This window comes from Jaculus jaculus, chromosome 5 (assembly GCF_020740685.1).
Source record: "Jaculus jaculus isolate mJacJac1 chromosome 5, mJacJac1.mat.Y.cur, whole genome shotgun sequence".
Classification (NCBI taxonomy): domain Eukaryota; kingdom Metazoa; phylum Chordata; class Mammalia; order Rodentia; family Dipodidae; genus Jaculus; species Jaculus jaculus.
In genome coordinates, this window is record NC_059106.1 from 47,606,734 (window position 1) to 47,631,780 (window position 25,047).

Sequence of the window (25,047 nt, forward strand, 5' to 3'; positions counted from 1 at the left end):
GTGAGTGTGAGGCCAGCCTGGGTTACAGTCAGAGACCCTACCTTAGAAAACCAAGAACTAAACCAAAACAAAACAAAAGATAATGCTTGCCTCCTCTTTCCAGAGGAGCGAGATGCACAAATGCCCCAGGCAGACCAGTCCTGTGCCATGATGGGTATTGAACACCACTGTTATCTTGGCAGCATGCAGGGGAATGCCAGTGACATGCAGCATAAATGGGGCGGGGGGGGGGAGGCAGGGAGGGGGGGGCTCCATTTGTAAACATCACTGATGAGAGCGGGGTAATTCCCACGATCCATCAATGTGTCTCCACCAGGGAGAATAAAGCACAGCAAAGAGCAGAGCTGTGAGCCAGTGGAATGTCCCGTCCAAAATGAAGGCGCCGAGCTTGCCTGGAATCTCTACAAAGGGACGGAGAGCGAGCGAGAGAGAACGAGGAGAGGGAAGAGCGTTTGTTGACGTGAAACCACCCTGCCCAAGGAATTTGCTTATTGAACAAATATTTGAGTAGCCGTGGCAAGGTCAGGAAGCGGGATCTAGGTGTTATTCCTCTTAGAACTCCGTGCCGGCATGCCCTGTATGGGGCCACGGGATCCTAACCTCAGGTAGGGCGGTTCCTTAAGAGCCAGATGTCTCGCTACTCCACTAGTCTGGAAGCACATTTCACCCTTTGCTTTTGTTCTACCTGTAAAGACCAAACATCTCTGGAAGTTTTTCACCTATAAGGGCATGCCTCACATAGTTGCGTGTATATAAGACTGGAAAACTGATCTCCTCCCCATTGTTTTTTTTTAAGGTAGGGTCTCGCTTTAGCCCAAGCTGATCTGGAATTCACTATGTAGTCTTAGGCTGGCCTGGAACTCATGGCAATCCTCCTACCTCTGCCTCCTGAGTGCTGGGATTAAAGGCGTGCGCCACCACGCCCGGCTAAATTTTTTAATTTTTATTAACATTTTCCATGATTATAAAAAAAAAAAATCCCATGGTAATTCCCCCCCCCCACACACACACAGACATCCCATTTTAAGATTAAGTGTGGCTCTGTCATGCCAAGGGAACTTGGTTCCAAGTGGGAAGTGTTATTAGCAGTAACTGTGTCATAGAGTTAGGGCGTGTCTGCTGCCCAGCCGCTCTTGCTGTGCTCCACCCAGTCCTCACAGAGATCCAGGAGGTAGGAACCATTTGCATTTTATAGATGAAAAAGCTTCATCAAGGTTCAGTAATCTCCACACACACGCAAAGCCATTAGGTGAAAACCATGAGCTTGCATCCAGATACCTTAAACCAAGAGCCTGCACCCCCTAGTCACTTAGCTAAACAGATACCGGTGTCCCTGAGGACACCCAGAAAAGCCAGCCAACTGATTCCTTCCAGGACGTATAGAGCAGCAACACTGCGTGTCACTGTTACATTTGTAACTTGTTTTAATTGTGTTATACCCATGATTCTAATAGGTTATAATCTGATACCAGAAGGAAACTGAAGGATGCTGGCCCCTTAAGCATTTACAGGGAACACATATTAGGAATTTTGGAGTTAAAGAGGGAGGGGCCTGGACGGAGAGAGGATAGTTAATATAGAGTCAGGGTCCAGTTGGAATGGCATGGCTTCTTTTTTTAAATATGTGTTTTAATATTTTTATTTATTTGAAAGGAGAGGCACATAGAGACAGAATGGGCATACCAGGGCTTCTAGCCACTGTAAATAAACTCTAAGCGATGTGCCACCTTGTGCATCTGGCTTTGTGTGGGTACCGGAGAATTGAACTCCCGGCCCATAGGCTTTGCAGACAAGTAAGTGCCTTAACCGCTTGAGCCATCTCTCCAACCTGGAATGGTGTGACTTCTTTTTTTTTTTAATTATTATTATTATTATTTTGTTTTTAAAAAGGCGGAAAGAAAGAAAGAATGGATGGGCCTCCAGCTACTGCAAACAAATTCCAGATGCATGCTCCACCTTGTGCAACTAGCTTACGTGGGTACTAGAGAATCGAACCTAGGTCCTTAGTCTTCGCAGGCAAATGCCGTAACCATTAAGCCATCTCTCCAGCCCGAATGGTGTGACTTCTAATGTCATATATCTCAGGGGATAAGTAATGTATGTTGGCATAGCCAGTAGAGGGGATTTTGAGTGATCCCAGACAAATGAGATGATGGATATGCTAGTGATCCCTCTGTGGTCATGATGCATTGTATAAAAGCATCGACAGGGCTGGGGAGATGACTCAGCAGTTAAAGCCATTTGCTTGCGAAGCATGCCTACCTGGGTCTGATTCCCCAGTACGCATGTAAAGTCGAATGCACAAAGTGGTGTATGTGTTGGGAGTTCACTTGCAGCAGCAAGAGGCACTGGCACTTCTATTCTCTTTGTCTCTCTCTTTCTTAACTAAATAATTTTTTTTTTTTAAGTATTGAGGGCTGGAGAGATGGCTTAGTGGTTAAGCACTTGCCTGTGAAGCCTAAGGACCCCGGTTCGAGGCTCGGTTCCCCAGGTCCCACGTTAGCCAGATGCACAAGGGGGTGCACACATCTGGAGTTCGTTTGCAGAGGCTGGAAGCCCTGGCGCGCCCATTCTCTCTCTCTCCCTCTATCTGTCTTTCTCTCTGTGTCTGTCTCTCTCAAACAAATAAATAAAATTTAAAAAAATGTTTTTAAAAAAAGTATTAAAATATTATACTCTACCCCATAAAGATATCTAATTGTGTCAATTAGAAAATTGTTTATTTTAGAAATCTGAAAGAGGGCTGGAGAGATGGCTTAGTGGTTAAAGCATTTGCCTGCAAAGCCTAAGGACCCAGGTTCAATTCTCTAGTACCCACATAAATCCAGATACACAAAGTGGCACATGCATCTGGAGTATGCAGTGGCTAGAGGCCCTGGCATGCCTATTCTCTCTCTCTTTCTAGCTCTCTCGAATAAATAAGTAAATAAATATTTTTTAAAAAGTAAAAAGAGCTGGACGTGGTAGTGCACACCTTTAGTCTCAGCACTCAGTAGGCAGATGTAGGTAGGTAGGTGGATTGCCATGAGTTCAAGGCCATCCTGAGAGTACATAGTGAATTCCAGGCAGCCAGGGCTAGAGCAAGACCTTACCGGAAAACTCCCCACCCCCAACTCCGCCACAAAAAAAAGTGGAAGAGAGAGGAAGCATGACATGAGATGCAGAATTGAACCTGGGCCACTTGACAACAAGTGCCCTGAACTGCTGAGCCATCTCCTCAGCCCCACCAACTGCAGCTGAATCCCTTCCTTCCAACTAGTCCCTCTTCTATTTTAATGGCAGCATTTCCCCCTCCTATTATGCAGGTCTTGTGTAGGTAGTGTCAGTCACTGTGAGATCATGAATGGCATGGATACTTTATGTCTGGAAGACAGTATTGCAAAGCACTCCCTCCCCTTCCTCTGGCTCTTTGATTATTTAATTTTTTTTAAATTTATTTGAAAGAGAGAAAGAGAGAGAATGGGTGCACCAAGGCCTCCAGCCACTGCACAGGAACTTCCTACCCATGCACCCCCTTGTGCCTCTGGTTTACGTGGGTCCTAGGGAGTTGAACCCTGGTCCTTTGGTTTTGCAGGCAAGCACCTTACTAACCCATCCCTCCATCCCCCAAAGGGAGGTTTCTCTAACCTGAGAGTAGCATTAACACATGGGCGTGAGCATGAGTATTTAGAGGGCAGTTTGGTGGGCTATATTTTAATTTTTAATCTGCCAGGGGGTGAAGATGTAGCTCAGTGGTAGAGCATCTGCCGAGCACACACAAGGCCCTGGGTTTGATTCCCCAGTGCTGCAAACACAAAAACAAACTAACACCAAACAAAATAAAACTATCAACCTTCCCAACCAGGCTCAAGGTCAAGGCCAAGGGAAGCCAGAGGACACAGCTGAATTCTGCACATTGCTTCAGGCCTCATCCTGGGGTGCCGTAGCTGGACAGCCCGTGCAGCTCCTTATCCAAGGGGCTGTCACTCTTCCCCTCTTGCAAAATCTCAGCTGGCCACTCAGCTGACCATCCTTCAGTGAATCAGGGCTCAGACTTCCACTCGGTTTCCCAGCAGACCAGATGACATGCTTCCCCACTGTGACGTTCCATTCTGGGCAGCGCCGCTGAGGTGGGGTTTTGCCATCTGATGCCCGCTACTGAGCAGCCTTTCCTACAAATGACTTTTCATTCCTGTCTCCTGCTCCTCTCCTCTCCACAAAAGTTATTAGGGGATGTGATTCTAGCCAACAGCAAAAAAAGAAAAAAAAAAAAACCTGTGAATTCATTTCCTCTCTTACAGGAAATCAATCTGCTCTTGGTCAAGAGCAAAACTAGTCTCCCCAAATTGAGTCATCTTGGTTGAGGATGGGATGAACAGCCTCTAAATGCCGAGCAATGCAGGGTGCTGCTTGGGCTTGGGCGTGAGCAGTGCTTGATTCACTTCCAGGAGTCCTGACGAGCGTAAATGTCAGTCTGTCAGTCATTCTGCGTTCTGCTTGAGCCCTGAGGAAGTACAGATCGCCCTTAAGGTGCAGAGCTTGGCGAGGAGAAGCAGTGAATTTGGGGTTTGGGAGACGGCTCCGTGGGCCGCGGCTAAGAGCGCTTCCAGCACCAACTGAAAGCCAGGGGCAGCCCAACATCAGTCTCAGGCCTCCACACACCCGTGTGCACACACATACATGTAAGATCGTGAAAAAAAAAATAGGGCTGGAGAGATGGCTTAGAGTTAAGGGACATGCCTGCAAAGCCTAAGGACCCAGGTTCGATTCCCCAGGTCCCACATAAGCCAGATGCACATGGTGGCACATGCCGTTTTCAGTGGCTAGAGGACCTGACATAGCCATTTTTTTTCTCTCTCTCCCTCTCTCTGTCTCGAATAAATAAATGAATAAAAATAATAAAAAAAACTTAAATAAAAATAAAATATAAGCTATGATCTCAGGGGAAAGAAATTCCAGTTCCTCACTGGGCTTCACCTGTAGGGCTGACAGGACCTGTCACCGTGAGCCACGGGCAGAGCAGCGCGCCTTCACGGGTGAATTGCCTGCACACCCTTCATTAGGAACCATATTCCCTCCCCGGAGAAGGTTAGAGGACAGTGACAAGGGTGTTAGAATTCAAACAAGTTAGTTCCTTGGCTACAAATGTCCTTACTCATCAGTCACTCCAAAAATACCTGCCAAGTGACCACCCCAGTGCCCTATGCTGGCAGTACGAGCCAGAGTGGGTTTTCCATAGCACTGGCCACGTCTGAAGGAGATGAATGAGTACACTTCTGTGTGCCCAGGCTGCCTGGGCCGAGCCCTCTGTGAGCTGCCTACCTTAATCAAGACTGCTTAGGAGCACTGGGGAGGTGTCTTAGTCAGTAACGTGCTTGCCACACAAGCATGAGGTCCTGAGTTCAGATCCCAAGCCCTTGTACTCGGGAGGCAGAGGTAGGAGGATCACCTCGAGTTCGGGGCCACCCTGAGACTACATAGTGAATTCTAGGTCAGCCTGAGCCAGAGTGAGACCCTACCTCAAAACAAAACAAAAGTGAGAGTAGCATTAATATATGAGTATGAACACTAAGAGAAGTGCTGACTGGGCAGTTTGGTGAGCACAGAATATACATTTAGCCAGGTACCAGCAGATGTTAGACCCCTAGGGCTCATGACTACCCCTGTTGTAGGTTTTCACTACCAGCCATGTATTCCCTCCCATGGGAACAGGCCTCCAGTCCAATTAGAGAGCGGTTGGTTTATCCTATAACAGATACGCCACTATTGCACCCATTGGCTCATTTGGCCTGGCTGGCAGTGTCCACTGTTGGGTATCTTCACTGGTGATTTCTCTCTCTCCCATTGAACTGCATACAGTGTTGCTTTTTCCAGCTTTCTGTCAGCTGGTTTATAAGGAAGAGGTTTTCAGCTCAGCTCCAGCAGGATTTCTCAGTGACTTTGCAGCCCAAGTATGTGTAATCTTCAGCAATAGGGTCTTACCATCTATTCCTGGTGGGAAATCAAGGGTCTTGGCAATGGCTTGTACAGTTCTGGGGGCATCAGGGATCTCCCTGGCCAACAGCTCACTGGAAGGTATCCCATCCCTGACACTGAAAATTTTCTAGTAACAATCTATGGCTCCTGAGTGTTCCATTGTCCAAAAAAAGTAGGTTTCCATGTGACTTACTCATACCCTCTTAGATATTGATTAGCCCTCTCTCTATTTTTCCTTTACTCAATCTCTTCCCCTGACTTCCCTTAGGCCTTTCCACCCCTATTAATCTGTTCTTCTAGTTACATATATACAATACCATCCTCCCCTTATGTTCCCCCTCCCTTTCTGTTCCCTTTATATCCCCTTCTAGCTTACTGGCCTTTGCTACTGAGTTTTTCAACTCACATAGAAGTCCAGTCATCTGTAGCTAGGATCCACATATGAGAGAGAACATGTTACGTTTGGCTTTCTGGGCCTCACTAAGTATAATCCTTTCCAGATCCATCCATTATCCTGCAAATTTCATAATTTAATTTTTCTTTACTGCTGAGTAGAACTCCATTGTGTAAATGTACTACATCTTCATTATCCACTCATCAGTTGAGGGATAGTGGCAGTAAACATGGTTGAGCAAGTATCTCTAAGGTAGTGAGATGAGTCCTTAGATATATGCCTAAGAGTGCTATAGCTGGGTCATATGGTTAATCTACTTTTAGCTGTCTCAGGAACCTCTACACTGATTTCGACAATGGCTGGACCAGATTGCATTCTCACCAACAGTGTAGAAGGGTTCCTCTTTTTCTGCATCCTCCAGCAGTTATTTTTTTTTTTTTCCATTTGTTTTCATGATGGTAGCCAATCTGACAGGAGTGAGAGGGAATCTCAATGTCGTTTTTATTTATTTATTTATTTTTTTCCGAGGTAGGGTCTCACTCTGGCCCAGGCTGACCTGGAATTAACTGTGTAGTCACAGGTTGGTCTCGAACTCACGGCAATCCTCCTATCTCTGCCTCCCGGGTGCTGAGATTAAAGGTGTGCGCCACCACGCCCGGCTCTCAATGTAGTTTTAATCTGCATTTCCCTGATGACTAGGGATATAGAACATTTTTTAAGATGTTTACATGACATCTGTATTTCTTCTTTTGAGAACTCTATTTAGTTCCATAGCTCATTTTTTAATTAGATTGTTTGATTTCTTATTATTTAGGTTTTTAAAAATAATTCTTTGAATATCCTAGATATTAATCCTCTGTCATATATATAGCTGGCAAAGATTTTCTCCCATTCTGTAGGTTGCCTTTTTGCTCTATTCACAGTGTCCTTTGCTGTACAAAAGCTTTGTAAGTTCATGAGGTCCCAGTGGTTGATCTGTGGTTTTATTTCCTGAGCAATTGGGGTTAATTCAGAAAGTCTTTGGCAAGACCAATATGTTGAAGGGTTTCCCCTACTTTTTCCTCTAGCAGTTTCAGAGTTTTGGATCTGATGATCCATTTGGTTTTTTGAGGTAGGGTCTTACTCTAGCCCAGGCTGGGATTAAAGGCATGCACCACCACGCCCAGCCAGGAACAAACCTTTGATCCAGTTATGCAGTTTAAGAGGCATGGGAAGTGTGAAAGGGGGAAAAGAAATGAAAAACCACTGGCCACGTTACCAGTGATGCTGGCCATACCCAGCAGCTGCCAACAGTGGAGAGCACACACAAAGGAGCTATGGGACTTCAAAGGTTTGTGGCACCATCAATATGCCAAAGAAAGGCTTTCAAGTAACCGGGCATGGTGGCGCAAGCCCTTCATCCCAGCACTTGGGAGGCAGAGGTAGGAGGATCTCTGTGAGTTCAAGGCCACCCTGAGACTACATAGTGAACTCCAGGTCAGCCTGGGCTAGAGGGAGACCCTACCTTGAAAAAACAAAACAAAAAAGAAAGAAAGAAAGAAAATTGCTGACCAATCTCTCCCTCATGAACACAAATGCAAAAATTCTCAACAAAATACTGGTCTTAACCAGCAGTACACACTGCAAGCCTTACATCTGGCCAACTGGCTTTCAAAAGCAAGGCCAGGAGCTGGACTGGCCCAGGGGCCTCGTGGTTGCAGAGACTCACCTGACGGTAACTGGGAAGCAGCTAAGCTTGAGGCGGCTGTGAGCTGAGAGCAGGGACGCCCCCCCCCCCCACCCCGCAGTGGGTGGTCAGTAGAGTGCTGGGAAGTATTTGCAGTTGGCACCTTTCTACACTGTGAGGAGATAGGATAGGAAAATAAGTTATATGTGGGTACAGAAGGGAGTACTTTGTTTTTCAAAATGGATTTTATTTGTTAGGTCTGCATGCAAAGTTCATCATGATCTCTCCACACCATATGTCATTCTACTTTGTTCTCACGCATTCCCCCCTCCACACCTCTGCCTCCCCTTTCTCCTGCTTTCCTATTACGTGTACCCCATTACCCCATCACTCCCTTCCCTAGATCTTTTCCTCCCTCCTCATGAACCCCTTTCCAGTTTCATAACTTGCAAGTACATATGTAAATACATGTCCATACATACATATATGATGCCATTTTAAATTTGGGTTTCACATGTGAGAGAAAATACACAGCATTTATGTTTTTGGAAACTGGCCTATTTTACTTAACATAATGATTTCCATGTGAAAACAGACTTTTTGTTTGTTTGTTTGTTTTCAAAGTAGGGTCTTGCTCTAGCCCAGGATGGCCTGGAATTCACTATGTAGTCTCAGGGTGGCCTCAATTCACGGTGATCCTCCTGAGTGCTGGGATCAAAGGCATGTGCCTCTATAACTAGCTAATAAGCTTATTTTTTTTAAAAAAAACTATTTTCATTTATATATTTGCAAGGAGATAGAAGGAGAAGAGAGAATGAATGGGCATGCCAGATCCTCTTGCCACTGCAAACAAACTCCAGACACATGTGCCACTTTGCTCACCTGGCTTTATGTGGGTACAGGGAATCAAACCCAGGCTATCAGGCTTTGTAAGCAAGTGTCTTAAAACTCTGAACCATCTCTCCAGCCCAATAACTTGTTTTCAGTAGACTTTATCTTTAACTATTTAATTTTTTTTTGAGAAAGAATCTTCCCTGGATAGTCCAAGATGGCCTGGAATTCATTGTATAGACCAGGCTGGCCTCAAACCCACAATCCTCTTGTCTCAGCCTCCTGAGTGCTGGGGTCGCATGTGTGCCCCACCATGTCAGGCTCAAAACAGACATTGTGGACTGGAGAGATTGCTCAGTGGCTAAGGTGCTTGCTTGAGAAGCCTGACAACTTAGGTTTGATTTCCCAGTACCCACGTAAAGCCAGATGCACAAAGTAGCACATGCATCTGGAATTCGTTTGCAGTGGCTGGAAGCCCTGGCATGTCCATGTGCACTCTTTCTCTCTCCTTGCAAGTAAATAAATAAATAAAAATATTAACAAAAAAACAGACATTGTAACATTTAGTTAATTTAAGCCAGGTGTGGTGGCACACATCTTTAATCCCAGTACTCAGGAGGCAGAGGTAGGAGGATCAATGTGAGTCTGAGGCCAGCCTGAGAATACATAGTAAATTCCACATCAGCCTGGGCTAAAACAAGACCCTACCTTGAAAAACTAAAGTAAATAATCAAATAAACGAATAACAATTGATTTTTGACAGTTTTGTACAGGTGTGATCACATTCCCCTCCATTATCTTCTCTTGCCCCCTCCCATTCTATCTGAACCCCTTCTTCTTCCCACTTAGTCACCTTTCCTACTTTGTCTTTTTAAAAAAAATTTATTAATTTGAGAACGACAGAGAGAGAAAGAGGCAGATAAAGAAAGAGAGACAATGGGCGTGCCAGGGCCTACAGCCACTGCAAACGAACTTTAGACGCGTGCGCCCCCTTGTGCATCTGGCTAACGTGGGTCCTGGGGAATCAAGCCTCGAACCGGGGTCCTTAGGCTTCACAGGCAAGCGCTTAACCGCTAAGCTGTCTCTCCAGCCCTACTTTGTCTTGTTTTAACCCAGTGAGTGTAGCTAGGCTTGCCGGCACAGGTTTGGGTGGCTGTTCATTTACTGGAGAACGCATCTCTCCCGCCCAGCAACCACTCATTTGCCAGTAGCTCCCCAGGGAGGGTGAGGCCTTGTCAGTCCCTCCCGTCGCCAAGACAGTGTTGGTGGGCTCAGTCTTGTGTGGCAGGTCTTACGCCAGTAATCACTACTGACGTCGTGTCCCCCAGGTAGACATTTTGATGTCTTTCCAAAAGCATTACCCTGTATTGAATGCAGTTGGGAGCAAAGTATAATTGAAAATTTAACTTTCTGAGCTAGGCATTGTGGTGCCCGTAGTGGGCAGGTGGTTTCCTGAGGCCAGAGCCACTGTCTCTTTTCCAGGAGTCCCCCACATGCAGACCTCCCTGCCCAGACCCACTTACTGTAGCCTCCACTTACAATGGGGCTGTACATTTGATACACCGAACCTACCAAACATCATAGCTCAGACTAGCCCATTTTCAGTGTGCTCAGAACTGAGGGGGCCGGCAGAGAGGCAAGGTCACCCCAGTAGAGATTCTAAACCGGGCGTGGTGACACATGCCTTTAATTCCAGCACTCGGGAGGCAGAGGTAGGTATGTAGTGTATTCCAGGTCAGCTTGGGTTAGAGTGAGATCCTACTTTGAAAAACCAGAGGGGAAAAAAAAGCTCTGTTAGTTATCCTTAAAGGGAAAACCGGCACTTCTAGGATACCTTGTTTTGTTTAAACGGTCTGCTCTTCTCAATTAGCCACAAAAATCATTCCAAAGCAGTGTCGTCACCCATCTTCAAAGGCATATTTGTGTAGTTACAGGATGCTAGGAAATAGGCAATAAGAAAGCAGCTCTACTCTGTTGACTAACACCATGGGTTTTCTTTGAAGACCCCGAGGGTACCTCAGCTTGTGTCTTCAGTTTAAAATTTTACTTCGCTGTTTCAAGAGAAAACTCCAGGGGAGGGACCTGGGGAGAAAGTACTTTATTTGCACAAGCACGAAGACCACAGTTCAGATCCCTAGCACCCAAGTGGAAGCCAGGAGGGGTGGTGAGCCCCTGTAATCCCAGCCCTGTGAAGGTGGAGGTGGGAGGGTCCCGACGGCTCACAGACTAGCTGGTCTAGCCAAACTGGTGAGACCCTGTCTAAAAAAAAAAGAAAAAGAAAAAGAAAAAAGGTAGAGGTGCTTACTTGAAAGCCTGATGGCCTGGGTTCGATTCCCCAGTACCCAAGTAAAGCCAGATGCACAAAGGGGTACATGCATCTGGAGTTCATTTACAGGAGCAGGAGTTCCTGGTGTACCCATCCCCCCTCTCTCTCATTGCAAATGAATAAAAATTATTCAAAATATAAGGTAGTGCATGACTGCGGAAGCCACCCAGTGTCTACTATCTCTAGCCTCTCCACCCACGTACACACATGCAGTAGCACACACGTGTACCCATCTACACACATACACAAAAAAGAATAAAATAACATCTTGTGAATTCTGCCTCTCCTCCAGCTGTCAGCAGAAATGAGGGTGAGGAGCCCCTCCCCAGGTGGAGGTGGAGGTGGGGGTGGAGACAGGGAAGGAGCTCTTACCTAACCTGCACTTAGAGGGCTTTCTGAGTCCTTATTAAACCAGAAGAAACCCTCGTGAATCCAGCTGTCTGGATTGTAGGCACAGCCTATTTCATTTGGGAGAGCCATCTCTGCCACCTGTCTAAAAACGTTGAGATAGGATCTCACAGTAGCCCAGGCTCGCCTGGAACTCTCTCTGTAGCCCAGGTGGCCTCAAGCTCAAGGAGATCCTCCTACCTCAGCCTCCAGAGTGCTGGGTTACAGCCTGCACCCCACCCTCCTGCCTGAAAACTTTCAGCACACTTGTAGAGGCCGAGCTCCCAGCTCTGGGCTGGTGCGTTTGCTTCAGGTAGTCTGTAACTACTCTTGCTTCTGGCCATGACCTGCCCAGCTCTTTTCCTGCCCACGCTGGTGCAGGTACCACCCACTCACACCTGCACTGCAGTCTCGTGCTTCAGTCTCATCCTGGCACCTTTGCCCGATATGCCATTTGTGTGATACCCAGAGTGGCCTTGCCTTGTGGGACTCCCATGGGGTCACCCCCTACCCAGCATCTCCTGGCTTTCTTGTAGGTACGGGTGAAGTTGAAACCCCTTCCGTAGACAAGTTAACTTTTGTTGTTATTGTTTGGTTTGAGACAGGGTCTTTGAGCCCTTTGTCTCAGCCTCCTGAGTGGTCACAGGAATTGGCCACCATGCCTAGCGGGATCTCAGTCGTGTGTGTGTGTGTGTGTGTGTGTGTGTGTGTGTGTGTGTGTGTCACACAGTACTGAGGAGTGAACCTAGGCATACGCTGAGCAAATGCTCTTCTTCTGAGTTCTACCCTTAGCCCACGGGCTGTGCTTCTCATTGGCAGCTGCTGCCTTCATTTGTGCGGGCAAGAGAAAAGCCACCCTGCCAAGGGGCACGTCCTCTCAGCCAGTCGCACGCACTCTGTCATTGCTGTTTCTGAAAGTTTAGACTCTGCCACATTTTTCCTGGAAGGGGCACACTTTGGGAAGGAGACACAGGGGTTACTAAATCAGAAGACAGAAGATCCTGCAAGATGGGGCTGCATGAGTTGCTGAAGGAGTGAGAGACACTGCAGGGTGAGAGACACTGGCGGTGAGAGACGCTGGAGGAGTGAGAGATGGTGAAGGGTGAGAGACGCCGGAGGGGGAGAGACCCCTGGAGGGTGAGAGACGCTGGAGGAGTGAGAGACATTGGAGAGGGAGAGACCCCTGAAGGGTGAGAGATAATGGAGGGTGAGAGATGTTGGAGGAGTGAGAGATGCTGGAGGGTGAGCGATACCGGTGGGTGAGAGATGCTTCAGGAGTGAGAGATGCTAGAGAGGTGAGAGATGCTGGGGTGAGAGACACTGGAGAGGAGGGGTGAGATGCTTGAGGCGGTCTTTTTTTCTGACAAGCAGGAAAGTAATACATATACATACATACATATATATATATATGGAAAGGGGGAGTATGGGGACAAAAGAGAAAGGATATCAGGAGCTCTGAGGAGCAAGTGCAGGTTTCTAAGGCCAGAGCTCAGGCGAGCACATCTGGGAGGAACAAAGCTGCCTCTTGGTCTGGGCAGGTGGAGCCCTTGCTGCCGGTTGGGACCCTTGGCTTTGTCCTTGCACATACATACCAGGCCAACTTCCCAAACCACGTAACCTGGAACTTTCTTAAAGAAAACATTTTTGAGTTTGAAGAAAACATTGATTTGAATTGGGCTTGGTGGTATAGACCTATAATATCAGTTACTTGGGAGGCTGAGGAAGGATGACCAAAAAAGTTCAAGGCTAGCTTGGGGAACTCTGCAATCTTGTCTCAAAATGAAATTTTTTTTTTTTAATATGAGGAGGGAAGCCAGGCATGATGGTGCATGCCTTTAATCCCAGGACTTGGGAGGCAGAGAGGTAGGAGGATCATCGTGAGTTCGAGGCTATCCTGAGACTCCATAGTGAATTCCAGGTCAGCCTGGGCTAGAGTGAGACCTTACCTTGAAAAATCAAAAATAAAATTAGGAGGGAGGTTGGGAGGATAGTTCAGTCAGCTGTGCAAGTACGAGGATCTGAGTTCAATCCCTGGAACTCACATCAGAGTGCCAGGCATGGTGGTGCACCCTTGTAATCCCAGTGCTGGGGAGGCAGAGAAAGGTGGATCCCTGGGTCTCGCCCGCCAGACTGGCTGCCCTACTTGGTGAGTTGCAGGCCAGTGGGAAACTGTTCTGAAAGAAGTGGGCAAGAGTCATGACACATGCACACACGTATACCTGCGCATTCCTAAACGCACACAACACATAAACAAGTAAGAAGAGATCTGGGTGCATGTAGATTGGTGAGTGAGCGCTTGCCTAGCGTGCACCCTGGGTTTCACCCCAGTACCGCACAAAAGAGGAAGACGAAGAGGAGGAGAGTTTATTCTGTCATTCGTTCTCTCAGGAAGAGATACTTTATATGAGACTATTGTAATAAGGGGCACCGAGATAGAGAAGGGACTTAGTTCTCCTGTATATGCAAGGCTGGAGAGATGGTCCAGTGGTTAAAGGCACTTGCTTGCAAAGCCTGCTGGCCCAGGTTTGGTTCCCCAGTACCCACATAAAGCCAGATGCACAGAGTGGCTCATGAGTCTGAAGTTTATTTGTAATGGAAAGAGGTCCTGGTATGCCCATACTCACTTTCTCTCACACACAAATATATGAAAATCTAGAAGCTTAGAGCTTAAAAATAAATGAATGAATGAATGAATGAATGAAGCCCATGAGCAGAACGAAGGGGCCATTGTATAAAACATTCTAGATGGAGATCTCGAGTGGGGGTTGCTGTTAATGTGTTCGCAATGCAGATCATGCTCAGAACCAAGGGTGGGGCTTTCTCTGCCAAAGCAGACTGTGCCAGGGAAGGACCCAGGAGCCCAAGGTGAGGCCGAGTTGAGGAGAGGGCTCTAAGCTAGTCTTTGTCTAACTCAGTCTCCCTGACTGCTAAATGGGGACAACAGTGCCACACAGCCACTCACAAGCCACAGCACTGTGTGCAGTGGGGCTGTGGTATTGGCATGCCATATTGGGTAGAACTTACACTGCCTAGCCGTTGAACTGGAGAAGACCCAAACTATACCTGCGTCTGTGTGGCCCACTCCTCTGCAGGCTCCACGCTTCCATTCTAGCTACGCGCCTTGGCTCTGAGGTGGCTCAGCCACGGACAGCTGAGGTGAGGACGTAGGAATGCTCTCCGAAAAGTGCGCAGGGCTGGGGAGATGGCGCAGCAGGTAAAGTGCTCGCTGGGTAAGCATGAGGATCTGAGGTTGGGTCCCCAGAACCCTCACAAAATGCCAGGAGTGGTGGGGTGCCCCTGTAATCCCAGCACTGGGGAGACAGAGAAAAGAAATGTTCGGGAATGGCCACCTAGCTGGTCTAGCCAAATTGGTGAGCTCTGGGTTCAAAGAGAAACCCTGTCTTGAAGAATAAGGTGGAGAGTGGCTAAGGAAGCTCCTGGGCATTGGCATCTGGCCTCCACACGCATGCACCCACACACATGTGAACATGCGTGTACACATGTACCAACACATGTTTTAAAAATATTTGTTTATTTACAGAGAGAGAGAGAGAGAGAGAGAGAGAGAGGAAGAGAATGGGTATGTTAGGGCCTCTAGTCACTGCAAACGAACTCCAGGCGCATGCGCCACCTTGTATATCTGGCTTTACATGAGTACTGAGGAATCGAACCTGGGTGCTTTGGCTTTGCAGACAAGCACCTTAACTGCTGATCCATCTCTTCAGCCCCTCATTTTATTTATTTAGTTTGAGAGAAAGGAGAGAGAGAGAAAGGGCAAGCCAGGGCCTTCAACCACTGCAAACAGACTCCAGATGCATGTGCCCCCTTGTGCACATGCGTGACATTACGTGCTTGCATCACGGAGTCTGGCTTATGTGGAACCTGGAGATTTGAACAGGAGTCCTTAAGCTTTCCAGGCAAGCGCCTTAAATGCTAAGTCGTCTCTTCAGCCCCCACTTTTTTTTTTTAAAGGAAGAAAGCACAGACTTGGGAATGGCTTCTGAATGTGGGCAAACAGAGAGGTCTGTAGAGTAGGTGGTGGTGGGCAGCGGCTAGGCAGAAGCTGGACCTTGTGCTCCTCAATTTCCCCCAGGACTATGGATGACAGTCTCTGGAAGAAGAATGGTGTAACTACCAGCGCTAGAGTTGAAGCCCTGGGGGAAAGGATTTATTAGTCTGTGTTAATCTCCTTTTGGCAAGAGGTGGATGAAGAATCAAATTACAGTCACCACTTAATGGTAATGAGGAGCCAGCTGTCCTTATGAATGCATTGTTGGATGTAGAATGATTTCATCATTGTGTGAATGTCACCTAGATGGTATAGGTCAATCATTTACTTTTTGTTTTGTTTTGTTTTTTTGAGGTAGGTTCTTACTCTAGCTCAGGCTGACCTGGAATTCACTATGTAGTCTCTGGGTGGTCTTGAACTCATGATGATCCACCTACCTCTGCCTACCAAGTGCTGGGATTAAAGGCGTGCGCTACCACCACGCCTGGCTTAAAAATATTTTTTAGAAAAGAAAAAAAATAGGGGCTGGAGAGATTGCTCAGTGGTTAAGGCGCTTGCCTGCTAAGCCTAAGGACCCAAGTTCAACTCTCCAGGTCCCACATAAGCCAGATGCACAGTGACACAAGGTCACACATGTGCACATGGGGGCACATATGTCTAGAGTTTGATTGTGATTCCAGTGGCTAGAGGCCTTGGCATACCAATTCTTTCTCTCTCTCTGCTGTCTCACTCTCACATTGAAAAAAAAGCAGTCTGTTGGGCTTGTTTCAAAAAAGAAAAAGAAGGGCTGGAGGGATGGCTTAGTAGTTAAGATGTTTGCCTGCAAAGCCAAAGGACCTAGGTTTGACTTCCCAAGTCCCACGTTAGCCAGATGCACAAAGGGGTACACACATCTAGAGTTCATTTAGAGTGGCTGGAGGCCCTGGTGTGCCCATTCTCTCTGTCTCTCTCCCCTTCTTTCTCTGTCAAATAAATAAATAAAAATTTAAAAAAAAAAGAAAAAGAAAAATTTTAAAACAGACCAAGTGTGGTGGTGCACACCTTTAATTTCAGCACTTGGGAGGCAGAGGTAGGAGGATTGCCATAAGTTCAAGGCCACCCTGAGACTACATAGTGAATTCCAGGTCAGCCTGGGCTAGAGTGAGACCCCCACCTTGAACGACCCCCCCCCAAAGACTTGAAAATGCAATGCATGCACCTTCACGAGGATAATCTAGCACAGAGCACAGTACACCTTTACTTGTAGTCTTGTGAAGCAAGACATTACAAAATAACAATGAAAAGTCCCGCATGGTAAACATATAAACCATGCCTAAACATTTGTATTGTTAAATATGAATGACTTCTGGTGATTTTATGTGCTGCCTTTTATCTGGCTGGCAGCGCGGTAGGTTTGCACACACCGGTCTCACCACGCACCACAGACATGTGAGGAATGTGTGGCCCTCTGACTGCATGACAGCTAGAGTGCCATGGGGTGATAAGACGGTGACTGTGGACTGAATTGTCACTAGGTGATGCATGACTGTCAATTCCTGTGTTATGTGCTATTTCAAAGTAAACACACGATTAATAAAAATACTAACTGTACGAAGAAAAGTTCTAGGAAAACAGAAGTGACCATTTACACAGACTGAAGGAAGGGAGAAAAATAAATGACATTTGGCCAGGGTTTGGTGGCACGTGCCTTTAATCCCAGCTCTTGGGAGGTGGAGGTAAGAGAATGGCTGTGAGACCAGTCTGAGACTACATAGTGAATTCCAGGTCAGCCTGGGCTAGAGTGAGATGAAGTCTGATTTCTAACAGAGCTTGAAGCCTTTTGCAAAAGATGTTCAAATGGCAATAATGAGCAAACAGGCTTTAGCATCTAAAGAATATGAAAAAGAGGCAGAGAGAGAGAGGGATGGAGGGAAGGAGAGAGTGAGATAGAAAGACATAGAGAGAGAAAGAGAATGGGCATGTCAGGACCTCCAGCCACTACAAATGAACTCCAAATGCATGTGCCACCTTGTGTATCTGGCTCATATGGGTCCTGGGAAATCGAACCTGGGTCCTTAGGTATAACAGCAAATGCCTTAACCACTAAGCCATCCCTCTAGGCCAAGAATATATTCTCTGTTTTTTTTTTGTTTGTTTTTTTGAGGTAGGGTCTCTCACTCTAGCTCAGGCTGACCTGGAAATCACTCTGTAGTCTCCGGGTGGCCCTGAACTCATGGCAATCCTCCTACCTCAGTCTCCCGAGTGCTCAGGCTGACCTGGAAATCACTCTGTAGTCTCCGGGTGGCCTTGAACTCATGGCAATCCTCCTACTTCAGTCTCCCGAGTGCTGGGATTAAAGGCGTGCACCACCACGCCTGGCTAAGAATATATTCTTAAGGTATAAAGGCTACTAGAAACTACAAAAGAGATAAGGTAGCATATGAGGAGGAAAATGTCATAAAGAAGATATTCTTAATGACCAGTAGCCAGGCCAGAGCCACAGATCAAAGCAATGTAGATAAAGCTAATGGATTAAACATCATATTCTAAAGATTTTTATTAAGAATTTGGAACCTGCCAGGTGTGGTGGCTCACACCTATAATCCCAGCAATCCAGAGGCAGAGGTAGGAGGACAGCCATGAGTTGGAGGCCTGTCTTCCTCAAGCCCAGGCTGACCTGGAACACACTCTGTAGCCAAGTTGACCTCCAACTCACAGTGACTCCAATCTCTGCCTCATGAGTGCTAGAATTACAAGTGTGAACCACCATACCTGACCTTGGCCTGGCTTTTTAAAGAATAACACAAAAGTGAAGGAGGCTGGAGAGCTGGCTTAGTGGTTAAGGTGCTTGCCTAAGAACTCAGGTTTGACTCCCCAGAACCCCCATGAGCCAGAAGCACAAGGTCACGCATGCACACAAGGTGTCCTATGTGCCTGGAGTTCAATTGCAATGGCTAGAGACCCTGGTGCCAATTCTCTCTCTCTAGTTTGCTCGCTCTCCCTCATACAAAAAATAAAAAATAAGTGAACGGATGGATTTCTGCGATGTTCTCACCCCCAAGATAGCTGTGGCTGGAAGTGGCAGGAAAAGGTATTCAGGGGATATGGAAGGTTCTAGAACTCTCCTGGTATGCCAAACTGTGACTGTAGAGTCTTCATCCTTCATGCACGTAAGCATCTGGGTGTGAGTGTGTATGTGCAGCCGCATGTGCCTGTGTCCTAGGAGAGCATGTGAGTGTAAAGACGACAGTCCCTGATTTAAATGTCATAAGAAGAGGGAAAACAGATCTTCACGTGCAGGCCTGGGGACTGGGCAGCTGGCCTGGTAGGAGCTCTTCACCAGGGAAAGCCTTCCGCCCAAAACAATGAGGGGATGGATGGAGAGTCCCTGTAAAGATCAACTTTCCCATGGAGCGGGAAGAATGCGGGGACAGCTGGACAAAAGACATGCATTCTAATGCTAACTGTCATTCATAAAACTCCCTTTGTCTATTCAGAGGGCCCAGGGTAGAAAAGACGAAGGAGTTTTTCTTTTCTTTTCTTTCTTTCTTTCTTTTTTTTTTTATCAAGTTACTCTTTCAATGAACTGAGCTTTCTACGAAAGAACTGAAGCCAACTTCATTCAGTGCATTTCTTTCTTACAGCAAGGGTTGTTTTAAGTTGTAGATGCCACACAACAAATGATTTTCCGAACAGCTCCAGAAAACAGTTTAAAAATTGATGATATTTTTATTTAAGCAACTCATCAGAGAAAGGACAAAAGAAAAAAAAAAAGAGGATGCTTAGATTCTAATGAAGATTACTTGCCTGGCAAAAGGATATTCCACGCCCCCCCCCCCCGCGTTCAATAAATACATTAAACATTTGCCTCCTTCAGTCATAAATCCTTGTGGGAGCACGTCAAGGCCTCACCGTGCAAATTACCGCGAGGGGAGGGGAGGCAGAGCATTTACATGCTCTGAGTGAGCTCTTTGAAGCCTTCTCCCCGTCCCCATGATTAAAAAATAAAAAGGATGCGTGTGCTGGGGCAGCTCATTCGAAGCCATTGATCAGATGCAAAGGCGGCTCGGGAAGGAGCAGCTGTCCTCTGGAGGCCTCCTTCCTCCAGGCAGCAGCGGGGAAGTTGTGATCAAATATTTATTAGCCGTGCCTGGGGCTGGGCTGTCTCTGCACAGCGGAAGTAAGGCCCCGCCGGCTGGGAAGGACTACTAATCCGAGCCGCGCCTGCGCGCTGACAAACATCTGCTCTTTAATTACACAAAGCCTTCTCCAAGCACCCCCCCTCCTGTTCCTGGAGCTGGTTTGTTTTGCCTTTGCTTGCAGTCATAGAATTTGCAGAGGAAGACGATCATTTGTGAGCCAGATGTGTTAACTCGTGAAAGGGATGACGTGCGAGCTGAGAACTGACGTCCCGGCAGGAACATGACTAGTTCAGGTCACTCAGCCAAGGGTGGAAGAGGACATCGATGTGCAAAGAACAGGTTTTGACCTGGCATGTGGTTCTGAAGGCTGGTGAGCCCGGGCAGGGCGCTGGTGTGTGTCATAGACTGCAGAAGGCATCCCGTGGTGTGATACAGCGAGCGTCAACTCAGATCTCCCTTCCTCTTAGCGAGCCTCCGGTCCCTTCGTGAAGGCCCCACCCTGCTATTGACCTCATCCTACCCTAATTACCTCCCAAAGATTTGGGACTGGGTTTTAGCATAGGCCGTCTGGGGAGATCAGGATCAAACCTTACTTATCACCAGCGCTCTGCCATTCCCTGGCTGTGCAGAAGTCTTTCTCACTGGCCACTCATTTCAAGTGTAAGTGCAGAAAAGCCAGGACCCCGTTTCCCTCTTGGTACTAAGAGTTCGCTTTCATCCCAATACCCTTGAGTCTATTGCTGACCCCAAGGGTAAAGAACTTGAACTCAGCCTATGAGGTCAGAGCCAATTCAACAGAACTTTTGTTTTTTTGCTCTTTTTTTTTTTTTTTAAACAGATTAATTCATGATTTGGTGCTGGGAATTAAACCCAGAGCCCCAGGCTTACTGAGTGTGCATGTACTGACATTGCCCCTGAGAGTTTATTTCATTTCATTTTATTTTTGAGACTGGATCTCTCCTTTTCTTACTGGCCTAGAGTTTATCATATAGACTAGACTGGCTGGCCAGTAAGCTTCAGGGATCTTCTTGTCTCTACCTCCCCACACTAGGATTACAGGTGTGTGCCACCACGGCTAACTTTCTTTTGAAATTTCTTTTTTTGTTGTTGTTGTTGTTGTTTTTTGTTTTTCGAGGCAGGGTCTCACTCTAGCTCAGGCTGATCTGGAATTCACTATATAGTCTCAGGGTGGCCTTGAACTCATGGTGATCCTCCTACCTCTGCCTCCTGAGTGCTGGGATTAAAGGCGTGTGCCACCACGCCTGGCTTCTTTTTAAAACTTTTTATTGACAAGCTCCATATATTTAGACAGTATACCAATATCATAATCTCCCCGCCTACCTTTTTTAACATGGGTTCTGGGAATTGAACTCAGGTCTTCATGCTTGTGAGGCAAAGTACTTTACTGACTGAGCTGTCTCCCCGGCCTGAGAGTTTGACTTTGAAAAGATGGAGACTCATCTTTTTTGTTGTTGTTTGTTTTTTTAAAAAAAGTTTATTTGTTTGTTTATTTGAGAGAGAGAGAGAGAGAATGGGCACACCAGAGCTTCTACCCACTGTAAACAGACTCCAGATGCATGTATCACCTTGTACTTCTGGCTTATGTGGGTACTGAGGAGTCAAGCCTGGGCCCTTTGCCTTTTTCAGCAAGTGCCTTAACCACTAAGCCATCTCTCCAGCCCTTGTTTTTTGAGGTATGGTCTCACTCTAACCCAAGCTGACCTGGAATTTATTTACTATGTAGTCTCAGGCTGGCCTTGAACTCACAGCCATCCTTCTACCTTTCCTCCCGAGTGCTATGATTAAAGGTGTGTGCCACTGTGCCTGTTTTTTCAAAAAAAAAATATATATATACATACACACACACACACACACACACACACACATATATATATATATAATTTATTTGAGAGAGAGAATGGGTGTACCAGGATCTCTAGCCACTGCAGACAAACTCCAGAAGCATGTGTCACTTTGTGCATCTGGCTTTATGTGGGTACTAGGGAATCGAACCTGGGTCCTTTGGCTTCGCAGGCAAGCACCTTAACCTCTAAGCCATTGTTTGGTTTTTGAGTATGTTGATTCAGTCTGTGGGTTTGCAAAGAGCCTTGGAATAGATCTGTTTCAAAAACTTTTCAGGTGAGTTTCCAGGTCTGTGATGCCCTGCTCGTCCAGATGCACGGTCATTGTGTGAGTGGTCCCAGGAAGAATCTGGCCCCTACTGCCCACGGCAGGGTCTAGGTCCGGCCCTCCAGCCTCTGTGTGAGAGCTGTCCTTTCTACCCGGCTCTGCTTCCATTTCTCTTTGTTTCTCAGCAGAGACAACTTTAGAGGTGTGTGTCAGAGGTTAGCTTAAGGGCAGTGGTGTGAATCCTGACACTGCGGAAGGCCAGGCCAGGAAAGGATCACAATCAGATAAAGTCCCCCAGCGAAATGGCAAAGGAAATGATCTGGTTGTAGATGGACAGTCAGCCCTGCCCCAGGGTCTCCATACTCCAGCCCTGACTTGTCCTTCTCTCCCAGCTGTCGTTGGCCTGCTGGAAGATGATATCGTGACCCAAGCTGCGAAAGATGGCGTAGCGACCCCGGGTCTAGAAGACAGCATAGTAACCACACACGTTGTTGATGGTTCCTACCACCTTACTGACAAGACGCCTTTGGTGAGTGTCCTGGGAAGGAGGGGGCTTTGTTCCAAAGGCATGTGGTCATGCCAGTATATAACACACACTGTATTTATATATGAAATCGGTGGTGTGAGCAGTGTGTGATACAGGAAGTGGTTGTGTGGCTCATGACAGAAGCTTCGATTTTTCTCTCTTACTTCTCTTTCCTTTCCTTTCCTTTCCTTTCCTTTCCTTTCCTTTCCTTTCCTTTCCTTTCCTTTCCTTTCCTTTCCTTTCCTTTCTTTTCCTTCCTGCCTCTCTCTCTTTCTTTCTCTCTCTCTCTAGAGCCTGCTTTCTTTCTTTCTTTTTTTCTTTCCTTCCCTTCCTTCCTTCCTCCCTCCCTCCCTCCCTCCCTCCCTCCCTCCCTCCCTCCTTTCTTTCTTTCTTTGTCTCTTTGTTTCTTTCTAACTGTACCCCAGGCTGACGTGGGACTCTATACTCCAGTCTGGCCTCAAACTCACAGCAGTCCTCCAGCCTGTCTCCTGAGTGCTGGGATGAAAGGTGAGTGCCACCACACCCAGCAAGAAGCTTCAGTTTTGATTCAGTTTCATCTAATGGTGTGATCACAGATGACAGAGTAATAGACCTGGGCTTCTCAAACTATTAATAAATCGGTTTTTTTAATTTGCTTGTGTGTATGTAAATAATGTGGGACGTGTGTGTGTGTGTGTGTGTGTGTTTAGCTGTATGTACATACATGTATTGCCCTCATGGTGTCCCCGTGGGGAAGAGAGCACTCATTTATGGCGGTAGATCATCAGGTGTCCTGCTCCATCTTTCAGCCATTCTTCTTTGAGCCAGAATCTCTTCCTGATACCAGAGCATGCTATTTTTCCATGAGCCCAGGCAATTAATTCCCTCTGTTCCCCTTTTTGGGACCTGGGTTATGGGCACGCAACACCCAGCTGTTTACATGGGTTCTGGGGACTTAAGCTTGGGTGCTGTCAGTCCCCGTTGTGCCCTCATGCCTGTGCAAGAAGTGTACCTAAGCACAGAAAATTCGCTCCAGCCCAGAAACCAGCTTTTAAATTTAAATCAACTTTAATTAACTCGTCTGAGAGAGACAGGGGGAATGAATATGGACATGTCAGGGCCTCCAGCCCTTGTAAACAAACTCCAGATGTATGTGCCACCTTGTGCGTCTGGCTTTACGACGGTACTGGGGAGTTGGACTTGGGTCCTTTGGCTTTGCCAGCAAGCACCTTAACCACTAAGCCATCTCTCCAGCCCCTGGGGCAGGCATTTATAATTCCAGCACACCTACAGCCAGAAGGGAGGTAGTCAAGAAAATCTGACAGAAGTTCGGGGGCTAGCAAGCCCGGGGAGAAAGCAGTGGCAAATAGCACGAGACAGGTTCCCATTAGCTCGGGCTCACCTGATCCTCCTGCCTCGACCTCCCAAGTGCTGAGATGGCAAGAATGAGCCTGGCTCTTTTTTTTTTGAGGTAAGGTCTCACTGTAGCCAAGACTGGCCTGGAATTCACTATATAGTCTCAGGTGGCCTTGAACTCATGGCTATCCTCCTACCTCTGGACTCAACCCTTTTACAGCATTGTTTGTTTGGTTTGAGACAGGGAATCACTAAGTTGCACAGGCTGACCTTGAACTTGAATCCCCCTATCTCAGTCTCCTACATAGCTGAAGTTACAGACCCGCCAGCCTGGCCCTTGTGGGATATCTTTATAGTCTTATCACACATATGATTTTCTTCCTCACATGCTCTGAGTCCCCCCCCCCCCCGCCCTTGGTTGTGTCCTTGATGCTTCTGAGCTTTGACGTCTGATTGGTCCATTTGTTTTGCGTTGCTTGGGGGAGGTGTGTGTGCTCCATAGCTGACTTGACACGTGCTGTGAAGGTTGGAGTTAGCAGAGTTGCCTCTCTGGAATCTCCACAGTGCTAAGAGCCCTGTGCTAGTGGGTTTTTGAAGAGATGGCAGCCTGCGGGCAGCATCAGGTTGTGATAAGCCAACCAGCTCACCGAAAACCAAGGTGTGATTAGCAAGTTGGGGCTCCTGGTCCCAACCCCGAGCCCTCCGTGGAAGAGAGAGGAGCTAAAGGTTCAGTTTGAATTAATTACCACTGGTCAATGATTTAGCCAACCATGCACAGGCAATCTCTGAAACCTCAGGACAGGGATCAGAACACTCCTGGGTAGGTGTTTGGAAAGTGGTTCCCAGAGAGGGCATGGAAGCATTAACTTCCTTCCTACATAACCTTGCCCTATGCATTCCCTTCTTCCACATTCTTCTCACTATCCTTGATGATAAGTCAGGAAAAAAATTTTTTAAGAATAGGGCTGGAGAGATGGCTTAGTGGTTAAGGTGCTTGCCTGTGAAGCCTAAGGACCCAGGTTCGATTCCCCAGTACCCACATAAGCAAGAGGCACAAGGTGGCGTATGCATCTTGAGTTCGTCTGCAGTAGCTAGAGGCCCTGGCATGCCCATTCTCTCTCTCCTCCTCTCATAAATAAATAAACAAAGTATTTTTAAAAACTAGAAATGCTTCCAGGCCCGGCTCTGTCACAGAATGACTGGGTGTGGGCGTAGCACGAATCTCTCGAAGCATCGTCCGTACAACTCACTGTGGGATCTGCTTCATGAAGTTGCATGTGGAGTGTGGGGAAAAGCATTTAAGGGTCTGGTGCAAAGTGAGCGCTCAGTGACGGTGAGCTGTCACTCTCACTGGGGAAGGGGAAGGC

General features: G+C 47.1%; 1 protein-coding gene across 2 annotated transcripts in view; it reads left to right on the forward strand.

Moving 5' to 3' along the window:
- The window catches only part of Pdpn (podoplanin), a 39,750-nt gene that overhangs the window by 7,142 nt on the left and 7,561 nt on the right, over positions 1-25,047 (forward strand). Inside the window, exons 1-2 of one of the 2 annotated variants that reach the window (XM_045151018.1) lie at positions 19,852-20,059; positions 22,212-22,348. In XM_045151018.1, the coding sequence (XP_045006953.1) occupies positions 20,014-20,059; positions 22,212-22,348 (183 nt within the window). In that variant the 5' untranslated portion in view covers positions 19,852-20,013. Of the gene's footprint in view, positions 1-19,851; positions 20,060-22,211; positions 22,349-25,047 lie in introns of those variants that run through there. The other variant, XM_045151017.1, reaches the window with a different exon arrangement.